The following is a 14,968-nucleotide window of genomic DNA, read 5'->3' as shown; positions in this document are numbered from 1 at the left end:
CTAGATCTCGTTCATTTATCATGCTGTCTGAAGTTGTTTATGCCGTTGCTCGAAATCTGTTCAATTCTTTCCTGTTGTCTTTGCGAACATAAACTGTGTTTTGAAATGGTCGAATTCCCAAAACAGCTGCTCCCATTCACATTTTTAAGCTTCTGCTTTCAGAAAAAAAATAAATAAAAATGAGTCTGAAATGTTCACCCAAAACACAGAAATGTAAAAAAAGACTAAAGCTGCAATTTATTCACCTGTCTTTTCTGTATCTTCTGCCCAGAAAACAATATTTGGTGATGTTAAAAATCCTCGGCTTAATCTATTAATTCTGAGAAGTGGTACTTGAGATTTCAAGTAAAATTCTTCTGCATAAAGTAAAGCACGAGGTGGCACAGGCAAGATTAAAGGCAGATGATGCACGATATTGGTTTGCAATAATAAAACGGCTTAACTCTGACAAATATACCCACCCACACACATACACACACACACACAAACCACGCACACAAGCTCACCTTGAGAGAAAATGCTGTGCCCGTTTGTCATTTGAAAACATAAACCATGTCCAGTCCAAAATTATTCATATCCCTGGCAGTGTAGGGTTTGTTGATAATCTTAAATTTTTTTTCATTGTACCAACATGTTTCAAGTATCAACGTTTCTGAAGGCGTCTAGCCAGAGTCCCAACTTGAATCTGACAGATCATTAATTAATTAAATGAAGCAACAGCCAAGAAGGTTTCCAACTTTAAAGATTTGAAGCCCATCACCAAAAATAAAATGTAAAGATACTAGCGCAAACATCCTGGTCTTCAGTTATATGAAGGTGTTGATTTCATACTCGGTTTATATTATCTTGTGAGATATATCCACCAGAAACAATCCTCCTTGATTGCATTAAAATATTTAATGAAATCTGCTGGGGGTGGGAATAATTCTGGGCTTCACTCTATGCGTGAGGAGTAATTTTTCTGTGGAAACTGTACTTGCACAATAATAAAAAAAAAGAACAATTTTACTATCTGTGTGACCAAATTGAAGTGTGTAAGAGGAAAGCTTCACTGAAAGGTTACCATATTAATATTTAAAGCAATCTTTGTGTAAAGATGTTGAATGAAAATAATAAAACCGGATAAAAAGGGAAAGACTCGCATCTTAGTTCAGTGGAGAGCACAACAAAAGGAAGCCTGGGCTTTTAATTTGAGGGAAGATGAAGATATAAAAGATCAAAACAAAGGATAACTAAAAAAGACTTGGCAAACATCGATATCCAGCTGTGCTGCAGTGAATCAGTTTTCTTTTTTTTAAGCAACCAAACTGGAGCCAACTCAAAAAAAACAAAAAAACAGGAAACAGAATCAAGAAGAGTCCACACAGAGCATGAGTATATTTATATCTATATATATATTTATATATATATATATATCTTCATTTATTTTAATATTTAAATCCACTAAAAGTTGTAAATACAACTTTTGAATGAAAGGCACAGGAAAAATCAGACAACGCTGATATAATACTTAAAAGAAAATTACAGTACAAAAGTGGACAGTTAGTTACGCATGAACAAATCCCTCTAGGTTCAATGTCCTCCATAGTTAAATATATCCGACACATGGGTAAACAAACAGCTGTCACAACAAATGATGGAGTTGAAACAAGAGAGAGAGAGAAACAACAAAAAAAAACATAATCCATAAGCCAAACTTGTCTTTATTGCTTTTCCTAGCTGGCAAGAGTCATACCAGTTTCATCAAATGAAGCATTCATTTGATTATTATCCCAACTTTTTATGGTCTGCATTAAACAAACCTCCACTGGGTATTTTAGGATCCTACTTAAACCTACAAAAAAAACAAACAAATGGGACTTCGAGGCAGATTTTTCTTCTTTTTAAACCAAGTTATGCTGAGTAATGTATCCTATAAACCAAGAGCAAAATGAGCCAGTATTTGTGATTATGCTTTTAATTTGTTGGTCCACCGAGTGTAAAACCATCCTCAACCTCTTAAGTGGTGAAGAGTGTTTAAATATTTAAACGCAGAGATTTCTCGGCTGCAAAATTTAGAAAGTGCAGGTCCGGAAGCCGCTTCTGGAACAAGAAAGTAATTTTAAATCTTCATTCCCTTTTCTTATACCACTGACCTGACAGAGGTTATTGCATCGAGCAGCACTTGGAGAACTCTAATTCATTCATCAAATCAAGACAAAGAAGGGGAAATGGAATGGGGATTAATCATGTGTTCTGGTTCTTTCAGAATCACTTCATTTTCTCTTTTAAATCAAGTGGCTTTATGACACTGATGGAGGGAAAAGTGTTCAACAAATCATTTATCAATTCTGCTGCAGGCCGACAAAGTAAAGGGGAATCGTTCAAAACAGCTATGGCTGATCATTGTTTAGGAGAAAGAATATCAGTACTCAGTCAGTTCTTCAGCGTGGACCAGGCGTTAGGAAAGGTGTGGTCTCTTACTACCAGTAGCCTCTTTGGTATCGGCACATCTGCATTAACGGACTGCCACAGTCCAATTATCGCCTTCCTTTTCCTATGAGCAGCTGTCTCACCGTTTCAGATTCCTAGTAAACAGAAAACTAATAATCCACGCAAAAAAAAAAAAAAAAAAAAACACAAAATGATTGCCACAATCCTGAAACCTGAATGATTGGAAAACAACAACAAAAAAGGTGCATCTCAATAAATGTGAATATTATCGAAAAGTTGGTTTCTTTCAGCAATTCAATTAAAGGCAATTAAGGATTCTTTACACACAGTTATACAATTCAACCACTTATTTCAGTTCCTTTAGATCATTATGGCTTATAGCTAAAGAAATCTATTACTTTTTTTTTTATTTCAATGCTACCTGAAATAGGGCTTCACAATACATCTCAGATTTGCAAGTCATGTTGTTTTTGTATACTGCAAGTCAGATTGCTATAGAAATATTCACCAGAATGCTACTAAAGCTGTATGCTTTTCCAAAAGCTTGCAGTCCTAATGTAATGACCAATAAGCAGCATTTGTTTTCGTCTTTTCTGTTTTGCATTGGGTAAGCCTCAAAAAGGCATTGCTAAAGAAAATGGGCTATTTACAGAGTGCCGTTACCAGGCACATAAATGGAATGGAAAGTTTAGTGGATGGAAGAAAAGGTTTAGGGGGAACAAAAGAATTGTGAAGGAAAGACTATTCAAGCATCATTCATGGCCACAGACCATCACTTCTTCAAGAAAGAGTTTTATTTAGATGTGTGACGCAAGTGTCATACATGAATATATATTTTCAGTCTAATTTAATAATCAGAAAAAATAGATTTAGAATTTTAAATCAGCTACAAGCCATAATAATCAAATTTAGCAGAAATAAACACTTGAAAGATTTTACCCTGCGTGTTATGAATACATCTATACATTTTTCTTTTTAAACTGTATTACTGAAGTAAATTGACTTTTTGATTATTTCTGATGATCATTGAGATGTACCTGTACATAAAGAGTAGCTGTCAAGTTTTTTTGTACATGTCCTCTGAAATCCAAAACTTTCTAACCCACTTTTTTTTTTCCTCCTCTTTTTTTTTAATTTTTTTTACCTCTTCTCCCTTGGCCTTTCCTGCCATCCTGCAGCAGGTGATTCATGCTACTTCCACCTTCCAGGCAGCATTGCTACAGAAAATAAAGAGCCACAACACAGCAAAAAATAACCATGGCTCAAATGACTACAATTCAGCTCTGCAAAACAGAATCAACCCTTCTAGAAATGAAATAAAACTGAGAACTATGACTAAAACAGATGTTAAGGTTTTTAATGGTATGAAAAAAAAAAGAAGAAGAAACTGAGGCATAAAAAGGAAAATAATCATCATCTGGGCTGTGTGATGTTACGGCTGCTGTTGCTTGGTTACTGTTGATTTGCGTTAGCCTGACTCCAATGACGGATGCGCTTACCGGAGCCTCCTTATTTCTGCTCCGGAGGTGGTAGCCCACCCTGAGAGCCGACAGGTTAACCCCGTAACCTCGCTCTCTTGGCTCAGGTAGGTTTTTTTTTTTTTTCTTTTTTTTTGCAGTGCCACAATCCTCTCAAACAAAGCAGAAAAGTCAAGGTAAAAGCTAGGGCTTTAATAAAGTTTGATTCAAACACCTTCTTCTTGCTCCAATGCGCAAAGGGAGCGAATGACATCATGAACAAGAACCGATAGTTCAAGAGTCCGGAGATAAAGAGTACAAAATCGTGTCTCGAAGCGTCGGGCTAACGCCGACCCCATGCATTACCTTGCCATGGCGGAGGAGGATGCGGCAGATAGCCGTGTGAGGTATTCGCGCAGTTCCTTGGCCGCCTGAAAGCGGCCGTAGCGCTTTTTAGGTTTGGTGCACTCGTCCAACAAAGCCTCGAGTTGTCCATCTTTGGCTATGTGAGCGGGCGGGTCGTGAAGGAGGCCGCCAGTGGTTCCCCGCCACGTGGCGTACTGCGACAGTAAGTTCTGGCACACGGCATAATAGTTGTGGTCCACGGTGACCCGGGAGCAGAGGGCCTCCTTGGAGAAAGAAAGGCAGGCCTCCCTGTCACACTCCTCGAAGCGGCTCTCATACCACGCGTCGTAGTTCTCCGGCTTGTCTGCAGGTGGACACACATGAAAATGTTTATATTACTTTTTTTTTTTTTTTTTTAAATCACCTTTGCAGTGGGTGAAACATTTAATTTAATACTGTTCAGATTTAAGTGATTCTGATATAGAATCACCTAAACCTTTAGTTAATACTTTTTTTTCCCTTCTTGGCTTTTCATAAATAAATAAAAAAAAAAGAGACTTTGTTAGATTACTAATACAATTACTAATACAATACACAATAGTAATAGTAAACATTGTGAATTGCATAATTTTATTTACTATGTTTGCATTTCATTTAGTTGGTTTGGTCATTGGTACAACTTAAGCACTATTGACCTTTTTTTTTTTATTATTTTAGATCTGCTTTATGTATAAAGTTGACATCAGATTTTTTCCCCCAGAGAGAGGAGGATGTTTTGGGTTCTTTCTTTTTTCTTTGGTTCTTTTAAGGCTTTGTTCTGCCAATAGCAATTTTAACTTTAATTTCTTTCAAATGACCATTTTGTGACAGATATGAAAACAAATTATATTTTTAAGCTTTCTCCTGTAAGTGGTCATTAATTATAGCTTAACAATGTTAAGGGGGATGTCACCGCAAAACAGTGTTCAAGTATTTCAAAAACAGAAGTAAAAAGCAAAACATTTTAAATTTGCTTCGCATCTTATATTAGCTACTAGCATGACTAGCATTACATAAACAGTATTATTTGCCGTTTTCTCTTGGATCCTTATCTTTTCTCTAAGACTCTCAAAAAAAATTTCACAACCCACTATGCATCATAGCATGAACATGACACGTTTTAAAATGTTTTATAATAATAAACCAGAGCACCTTTTCCTCCTTGTTGAGCGACCCTGTTATCTGATGAAAGCCTTGCTCTCTTGCAGCCTCAGTGAATGGAAAACACATCTCAATGTGTCATTGAAAACACTTTTCTTTTAAATATGTCACAACCTCTGCTTTTGCTTCTTGTAGTAAGTTTTAAAACACCCTGGTAATACTGAAATGTTCAACTTTGAATGTCTTCACTCAGTAACTGCATCCTAACCAATGCAACAAAGTGTGGTGTTGTAAGCATGACTTGGTAATGATTATGTATGGTGTATTCACTGATCAGAAAAATACTGGGATTTTCTTTAAACAACAGAGTTCTCTTAGAGAGAAAGGTGAGAAATGTTTTATCACTTTAAGGCTTCACATTTGCTGGTTGGATATCTCACTGTAAATCTTTATCATTGACAAATACACAGGTTACAGTTACAAATTCTAACCAGGTAAATTGCAAACATAAGGTTGCTTGTAATCATTGTCAAATCAGAGTTTGCTGAAAAATGCTAAAAATGGGCTAAAAAACAAGAAATGTCAAAAATAAAATTTAAAAATCAGATTTTTGCATATAGCAGGTTTAAGATTGGGGCTTTATTGACTCCTGGTTGCTCCACGTTTTAGAATATTTTAATGATAAAAAAAAAAAGGTAAACTACAAAACTAAAAATGTTGAGCAGAATTTACACACACACCTCTCGTAGTTGGAGACTTTGTTCTTTGTCATTTATATTTATGTAACAATTGCATTTATTTTTTTAAATAACCCCCAAAAATTTAATAAACATATCAGCCGCTGAAGAAACCAAAGAATCTCTAAGAAGTCTCCAGCTATTGAGAGAAGGGCTTTTTTTTTTTTTTTTCAGGGCTCACAGCCGAACAACCATCTACAGTTTTATTTGACAGAAATGAACCCTTTTACTTGATTTACAGAGCAAATAAAATTCTTTCCCCTGCTCATTTTATTTTCCTTTTTCATTCTCTTTAGAGGATTGGGTTAGGAAAGAAGGGAGGCAATAAAAAAAATAAAAAAAACCTGGAATGATGAGAGAGCTATTGGTTTGCGCATTAAAAGCAGATCAATAACACTGTTGGTAGACTGGAGGGGACCCAGAGGATGCAAACATATAATCAGTGCATCAGGCACTATAATGCACTTCTCCTCTGGCTCATCAGAACAACTCAATCAAACATCCAGAACTGGTCCGTTAGTAAGAAGAGGGGGGTCCCACTGTGGGGCCCACCCCCCAAAAGAGGCGAGACACATCAACCTCAATCAGTGTGGGTGATGAAGATGGATATATCTGCGCACCGGTGCATATAAAGATGTACACGAAAACGCAGCGAGGTGAGGTGAAAAGCAATTAATGCTTCAGAGCCGGTCAGGCGTCAAACCTCAACGCTGATTGACAGATGGCATCGGGAGAGTCTCCTGCTCTTCTCACAAAATTGTACCCCCCGCACACACACGCACACACACACGCCGGTTAGAAAAACCTCAGAAGAAAAAAATAGGGCCGAGAAAGATATACTCAAGGACACATATGCAAAGTATTTTGAGTCTCAGAAAAAAGTGAAAAGGACGTTAAGAGGCCCAATATAGTGCCTTCCAAGAGCACCTTTTCACATTTCGTCAAGATGCCTTTTCAAATGTAAATGCCCTTCGTTGAGATTTTGTGCCATATGCAGACTGTAATGCACACCTGAGGAGGAAGGAAAATGAGGGAAAAATAAAAATGAATTCAAATCCCAAAAGTGTGGCATGCATTTTTATTTAGACTAACAGTCACTCTCAAAATGCTTCCAAGTAAGTCAATAGATCTACGAGGACACCGATGGCATGATGGCAGTTAAGGAGTTTTTCAGATGCCCCCAAATAAAATCTAAAAAACAAACAAATGAAAATAGTGTCTTCATTGACTAACTATGTAGTAATTAGTTGGGGCAGGGCAGCAGCACATGGCCCCCAAATACTTTTTCCTTTGTTATGACTACATGTTTTGCATTGTATTTTATATAAGGGTGTCTTTACGTCTGATAGTCCGGTAGATTCTGTTTGACTGGGGACCAAAATTGTAACATTAAATTTTAGGTGGTGTGGCTCGCTTTCACACCGATATAAATTTCAGTATATCAAATGAACGAAACCCTTTGAAAAATCTGCCTCCCGAAACCCACATGTGGTGGTGCTGCACCAATTACTACTCAAGACAAGTAGAAGACGTGAGCGCAATTTCCTTCTTTGCAAAATGCTAAGATGGAGTTACAAAGATCCACAGCTCATTGCAGCTCTTAATTGTGTAGACAAAAATGTTGTCCTTAATTGCAAGAAGAAAACCAGTGTTCAGAGAACATCATAAGAAGCTCTGTTTCCAGAGGCGGCAGATATGGCAAACATGTGAAAAAAGATCTCAAGGTCATTTAAGTCTTCGTACAAAACAGTATTTGAGGTGGAAAGCCAACACTACAAATCACACCATTCCCATTATGAAACAAGGTGGTGGCATCATGTTGCTGTGTTAGTGGGGATAGAGATGTTAGTTAAAGCTGAATACAAATCCAGGCCAGCCTTAAAAATGTGCATTCGTTTAAAAAAAAAACAAAAAAACAGTATATCAATCGTATGCTTTTGTGTTAGTTTATTACACGAGATGCTCATAAAAATATGTTGAAGCACATTAGTTCAAGGACGATGAATGCTTTTTGTAAGACATCTACCCTAGTTTTTTTTTCTACCTGCAGTTCTGGGCAAATTTACAAAGCAAACTAAATCATTTTCAATTCAAATCAGCGGCAGAATCAGGTGAGGTATGACCATCGAGCCCCATGTGTCTCAGGTATCTGGCATCTTCCATGTTAAAGAGCTCAGACTGGACCTGTGTGCATTCCTCTCACACCTCTGCCTTCACAAGGTTGAACAAACTTTGAAGGCATGGCCTGAGACCTCGTTAACATAGCCTTACTGTTGAGTTCAGAAGAGAAAGTCGGATATTGGGAACGGAGACAAGTGTGAGAGGAAAAGCAAGTGCATCTTTGGGAGACTGTGTAAAGGAGAAAGAGGAAAATGAGTGACACGAGTGTTGTCAAGCCAGCCAGTGACGCCATGAGCTCAATCATGGGGAAATCACTCCTTTCGCATCGCTGGACTGTGCAGACAAAAAGGGCACAGCTCCCCGTCTCCGGAACCCCCTGCATCCATATGGATGATTCTAATAAGAGGGTGGATTGGCACGTTGCTTTCTGCGCGTTTGATTTACAAATCGATTGGTTTCAGTTTGGACCGATGACTCTGGCGTCGCACGCTTCAGCATGCTTTCCCAGCTCAGGCACTAATTGTAGGGATTGGCTTCTCTGTTCCCAGAGCCTTGGGAAGTTGCCGCGCCTGTTTCCTACTGCTGTTCACCACACGGCCGTGACCTAGTAATGCTCATTATCGCCATGATCCCCCCCCTCTTCTTCCTGCTGCGTTGCAGCGCTTTGGCACACATACACACACACACACACAAACAGATCCAGGCACACAAACACGAAGGAAGCAAATAAACTTGAGGCTTAAGCTCTGAAAGGCCAGGGGTAAGCAGCTTGAGTTGTCAGGCTCTAAATGTGTCGGGCCAGACAAAGGGAGTATCAACCTGGATTGTGCTCCAGGACTGGCAAAGGGCTTCGGTGACAGGCTGGAAAATTGCAGCTCTTGGCAACAAAGATAAATATACACACTTCTGAGGAAGGCAAATACATGAACACACATAAGCATAATCATGCAGAAATGAAGCAGAAATTCAAGTGAAAAACAGCAGGGATGTTGGAGTTCCTTCACACGTTCTACATTACTTTGTGGTTCCCTGGAGTTGAAGCTTGTAATTTGGTAAAATGCCGCTTTATCCCGGGATAAATTTATCACAATGCTTCTATTATGTGTTAAAAAAAAAAGGAAATGCACACTCCCTTTCACTTACGAGCAATATCTCATATCCGTCACAGGGTACAATGGTGAAGCCTCAACATCTAGCAACACAATAGTTTATCACTTTAATAGGATTTCAGCACAAGGGGACAAATCTAAGTGTCGGACGAGGTGGCCGTCGCTCTCTCTGAAGTGGCCCCTGGAAGGAAGACTGAAGGGAGGCGAGCAGCAGCACTCAGGGTGTGATGTATAGCTTTCCTGGACCTTGTTATGGGCTCTTTTTTTTTTTTTTTTTTTTTCCGCGAGGCAAAAATCTAGGGCAGCAGAGATGGCTCGTTATCCGAACAATCTTTGCTTTGATGGGGACGCATGTGTTAGAGAGAGTGGGGGTGCCGGCTGGATATATTCTTAGAAGAGAGGAGACTTCCAGCATATGCAAATCTAGCCTAAAGTCTCAAGAGGCCATTCCTAAAACATTCAGTGATTGCTCATTCGAATCTCTTTTCTGCAGAATTGAAACTATGGTCAATGCTTCATGTCATGTCCGAGCTTCTGAGCAAGAGTGATGAACAAGAGATGGACCAGTAGTAAGGTTATGGATGGAATTTCACTTTTAAAATTTCAATTTGTGCAAATTACATGAAGTAAAAGCAAACTGTTTCTCCAGAGAAGAGCTGGAAACATGGTCTATTTAAAACACCCTTGTCAAAAGATGTATAAAAAGCCTTAAAAAAAATTAGTCTAATTGCAAATGCTCGATGTCATACTGAGAAAAATTTAACCTTTTCAATTTTTCTCTGAAGGTTTAACAAATTTTCATGCAAAGAAATGATTGTTTCACAAAATCATTTAATAATCCTTTTAAAATTAATTTAGTTTTTTTTCTTAAAAATTCTGAGTTACTTTTTCAAGTTGACAAGATTTACAGAAGCTTTATTAGTAATCCATAGCGCCTGGTTTCTCTCATGTGGTACTGTTAACATTTGGGGGATGTCACACAGCCACATTTAAACTGGGATTGAATACATAAAAATAGATCATGACCTTGTATGTTTATATTCCAACTCTTAAGTATGGTGGAGGATCTAAGATGCTGTGGATCCATTTGTCCTCCAAAACCCCTGAAAATAGTTCTTAGAAATACCAGGAGATTTTGAAGAGAAATCTAGACTAACTATATACTGAAATGTCAAAAACGAAAAAAAAAGAAAAAAAAAGAAGAAATGGAAGCAGCTATGTGATAAACAATTAGGCAATGACCCTCACCTTGCTTTATCTGTCTTTTGTCTGCTACCAGGACGTTTTCGGCATCGACTATGATGACTTTTCCGTCCCGAGGGCCGACTGCAAAGTTATCAAAACTGACATCCAGCAGGTACAGGGCAAAGTCAAAGTCATTGTTGGTAAGCTGCTCGGCAATGTCCATCAGCTGCCGCGCCAGGTCAACCCTCTTCTCCCACGGCGCATTGTAGAAGCTCCACAGCTCCTCGCCCACGTAGTTGACAGCTACCATGCGCCCACACGCTCCCAGGTACTTGGCGAACGGCCACCCTTCATCCGATGGAAAGCTCTGAGAAGAAAAAACGTGGATAAAAAGGGTCAGGTGGTGAAAAAAAATGAAGGTAAAGGCTAACAAATGAATTGTGGAAACAGTCACCATGTCAAAGGATAGTTTTTTAATTTGCTCTGAAATCAGTTCCTGAATCCAGAGAAAGATGAAAGGGAAAAAAAAAAAACAAGATGCTAGTGAAGCCTTGGGTGATTTCTGATATACAATTTTAAACACAATAGCTGAAAATGAGCCAGAGAATCACGTGAAGCAGCGCAAGCTTGGGGTATAACGGATTAAATTTAATAAAAGCAAAGAGTCCGTTTGTGTTTAAGCCCTACAGCTACGAGCCGAAGCTTGCTGCTGTACTGTGTGCTTCCAGAGAACTGATAGGGGGTGATTTGTGGCAGGAGCAGTTAGCAGGAAAGCCTTATGCTTTCTGATGCGACTGCAGGGCGCTTAAACTGCTTCGTGGTGCCGTTTAACCCGGTTAAATGCAGTTTGGGAAACTGACAGCATTTCACTGCATCTTATGGGTTCCAACTTATTCAGAACACCAAGATAAACCTACAGCTTAGCAGGTTTATCTTTTAAATGCTGCTGCATACCATCAATAAATGAAAGCCAAATTTGCCTATAAATAAATAAAACAAACTTTCTCTCTCCAGCCGCTATGAGACTACAGCTCTGGCATTTCCCAATGTTCCTTCCCTCCGTTTCCCTCTTCTAGATCCATTTCATTGTCTCAGGCAGTTGCAGCGGTCGAACAAAATCGATGGAAAATAACAGACGGAATCCAACTTTTCTGCAGACGCAAGGCTTTTTTTTTTTTTTTGCTGCAAATGATAATAAGCTCCCATCATGTAACATAAACTCTCCACCAAGGGCCTCAATCTTTCATAATAAACACCTGCCATATGCTCGGCTAATGACAGCTCACAATTTCTATCCAACAAATTTCTGCCGTTTTTCTGGCCCGCAGCCGACGCACACACACATCCGGCAGCGCTTCATTGCTTCTCTCTAAAAAGAGATGTTGGAAAGGAAACACCAAGACGCTGCAGCTAAGGTGTGAACTATTATGACTGTTGCGTCCCAGCCTGCTCTCTTGGTAATTCAATATTTTACCAGCTTTCAATTTCTGCTGAGAGGCTATTGGGGGGGTTAAATATGCATGGCTGCCTCGACTTGTTTTAAACTTTAATGGAATACAAATTATTTACAGGCGTACGTGTTAACCACCCTCTGCAACGCTCCCCACCGGTTACGTAGAGGGTGTATCTCCAGGATAACAGCTGGACCCGTACCGCATATAAACTATAGATCTAAGTAGGTGCAAAAGCTAAAGAATAGGCAACTGTGCTTTGTGAAAGTAATCATACCCTGTGAACTTTTTCACATTTACCATGTTGCAGTAAAATACCTAAATGTATTATACATGATAGCCATAAAGTTAAGCAGTACATTTAAGAGGGAGGAGGGAAATGGTTTTAAATTTCATGTTTTTTAAATTTCCAAGCATTTGAAAAGAGTGGCAAGCAATTGTCAAGTCACCTAATAAACAAATTAAACATCTGAAGATAAAGACAGATTATGGAACAACTAGAAACGAGGGCCGCCCACAATATGGCTGAAAAAGGTATCTTATATAAGCATTTCCCATCAGTCAATTTTGATAATTATTGATTAGATTTTTATTTTAAATATCTAAAATACTGCCAAGCAAGTGACGTCATGTGATCTTTCCTCTTTTATTCACAATAAAAGAGGGGCAGCTGGGGTGGCATGTCATACTCGGTCTCCCTTCACTTCACTCTCATTTTTATTTGGAGTTATGGCACAGCAGCAAAACGCAAAACTGATTCCACATACTATGGCGCATTGTCTTAAGGTCTGTGGCCGCGCACTGTCCAGAAGGTTTGGATTTCATACTAATGGTAGTAACGTTTAAAATCTTATAGTAGTAAAATCCCAATAAAACAGACTGAAGTTTGAGATTGTAACTAGGCAAAATGTGAAAAAGCTCATGGAGGTTCAAACCATTTGGAAATGCACTGGAAACAAAATGTGCAGTTTCACTTTAGAACCACAGACAATCACTGAGGAATTTCACCTTAAGCAATCCTCATAGTGTGTTGAGCAACATGCAACAAAGTAATAATTCCTTCAAGAGAGCAAAATAGAATCACTTTAAAAATCAACAAGTTTATGCCGCAATAATTTTCCACACATAAGATCGACCTTTTACAGAACATTACTTTTTTATGGAATTAATCCATTGATTCTGTCCGATTTAAGAAAAAGCAGGGAATGATGATAAACTACATGCCATATTAGTAGGATCCATTTCCCTGAGGTGGCCCAATCAATTGTGGGCAAGACAAAAAGTCTGTCCACAAAGCAGTGCTTGCTTCCCTGCAGCCTGTCTGTCTGTGCCTGTCACTTGGCAATGACTCACCGGGACTTCTCCAAATCATCTCGCCTTATTATCCTTCCTCTACATTTTCAGAGACAGAAAACTTGACAGGATGAAGGTTCTGTGGCTGTAAAAAATAAAATAATAAAACAGAGTTGAACTGACTGCACTTTCCAAATACTAGCTGGATAGGAGACAATCATGTAAGCTTTCCCCTCATAGGAGATTTCAGGATTAGAGACTTAATAGGCTATAAATCTAAAATGGCTTTCTAATTTCTAAAGTTGCCTATAAAACGATTAAGCAGATGATGGATCAGATGGTACATCCTTTTTAAGCCCACACACCGTACTTTGACCCATAATAAACGCTACTGGAATGTATTTTTTCCCGTTGGTGGAAATATTTGAAGCTTTCAGTGCTGTTGACAAAATGCAGCCCATCCACTGTTGCAGCTAAACTAGCTTTGTAAAACACCAGCGTCCCTCTCTCACCCCCGCAGGGCAGATAGATAAATGAGGGAAAGGTGGATGGAGGAGGTGGTTGGCTGGTGGGGGGGGAGGAGGAGTGCGAAGGAGGAGAAATGAGAGATGACGAACAGAAGAGACAAACAGAGCGTCTTTCGCTTCTTCGCTTCAGTAGACAGGAGGAGTAAACCGGCAAAGACCTGCCTGCTAAACACATCTCTCTCTTTGTTGTCAGATTGCAGGCCTGAATGGGAGCAAAAGTAAAGCGACGGCAGAATGGGAGTGTGGAGGGGGGTTGCTGGATGAATGCCTCGAGGCTACTTTCAGACACTGTCAATGGCTGTTATGAGAAGGCCTTCATGTCTGTCTGGCCCCCGTCCTCGGCTCTCAACATAGTTGTCGGTCATTTACACACACTGGCAGGCCCGTTGCCTAGCGATCTGCGCCTCAACTTGTACTTCCGTACTGCTTTAATGAGCTTCTTAAATTTAAACTTTTGAATGCTAAAACGCCTTAAGGAGAGAACTACTGAACAGTGCATGCAGGCACATGGAAGAGCGCACCTGAGCATCCAGATTCAAGCCCTCCTATTGCGCGGGTTGATAAATACTACACTCATTCTTCCTTAGCACTCCCTAAATGGTTACACTGCAGAAGTCATTAACGGCCGCAATGAGGCGTTCTGAGGGAAGTACTGGTGGTGAGGGAGGCAATATAGAAAGGCTCAGCCAAATATTACATCTTTTTGCACTGTAAGTAGACCTAGGAAGTAAAGTGTGAAGATGTGTGTGGTTGTGAATTTTACCAGTCGTCTCCTGATGGTATTAAGCTTTTCAAAAATGCTGAGGGTGCTAAACTGCCAATGACATCCTAGAAACTTACTGCTTTTAAAGGCCTGATCATCCTGTCCCATGATAAAAAAGAAAAACACTCCCTTTAAAATTGTTTTAATTACATTTCCAGCACAATATAAATCCTCTTCCTCAAGACTTATAAAACGTGCACACTTTGTCAAACTGAATTTTTTCAAAACTTCCAGCTGACTTTACAACGTTGCGGACCTTTGAGTAAAAACCAACTTGGGTTTTATTCATCGTTTTCCCTCAAATAAAGCTAAAGCTGGCTTTAGATTCTGCTGTGTGGCAAAGGTACACAGCAAAGTTTTCATTTTTAGAAAACTTAGATCAGTTAAAAGTGTATAATACTTAGAAA

At 39.2% G+C, this 14,968-nt stretch overlaps 1 protein-coding gene across 1 annotated transcript in view; it reads right to left on the bottom strand.

Annotated features, from left to right (window-relative positions):
- Window positions 1-1,685: 1,685 nt before the first annotated feature.
- Window positions 1,686-14,968, bottom strand: part of dipk2ab (divergent protein kinase domain 2Ab) — a 39,335-nt gene continuing 26,052 nt past the window's right edge. The window contains exons 3-4 of the mRNA XM_008396811.2: window positions 10,591-10,894; window positions 1,686-4,599 (exon numbers count right to left, since the gene is read on the bottom strand). Of these exons, the coding sequence (XP_008395033.1) occupies window positions 4,253-4,599; window positions 10,591-10,894 (651 nt within the window). The 3' untranslated portion in view covers window positions 1,686-4,252. The remainder of the gene's footprint in view (window positions 4,600-10,590; window positions 10,895-14,968) is intronic.

Source organism: Poecilia reticulata, linkage group LG20, assembly GCF_000633615.1.
Source record: "Poecilia reticulata strain Guanapo linkage group LG20, Guppy_female_1.0+MT, whole genome shotgun sequence".
Taxonomy (NCBI): domain Eukaryota; kingdom Metazoa; phylum Chordata; class Actinopteri; order Cyprinodontiformes; family Poeciliidae; genus Poecilia; species Poecilia reticulata.
This window is presented reverse-complemented; position numbering and strand designations above follow the sequence as displayed.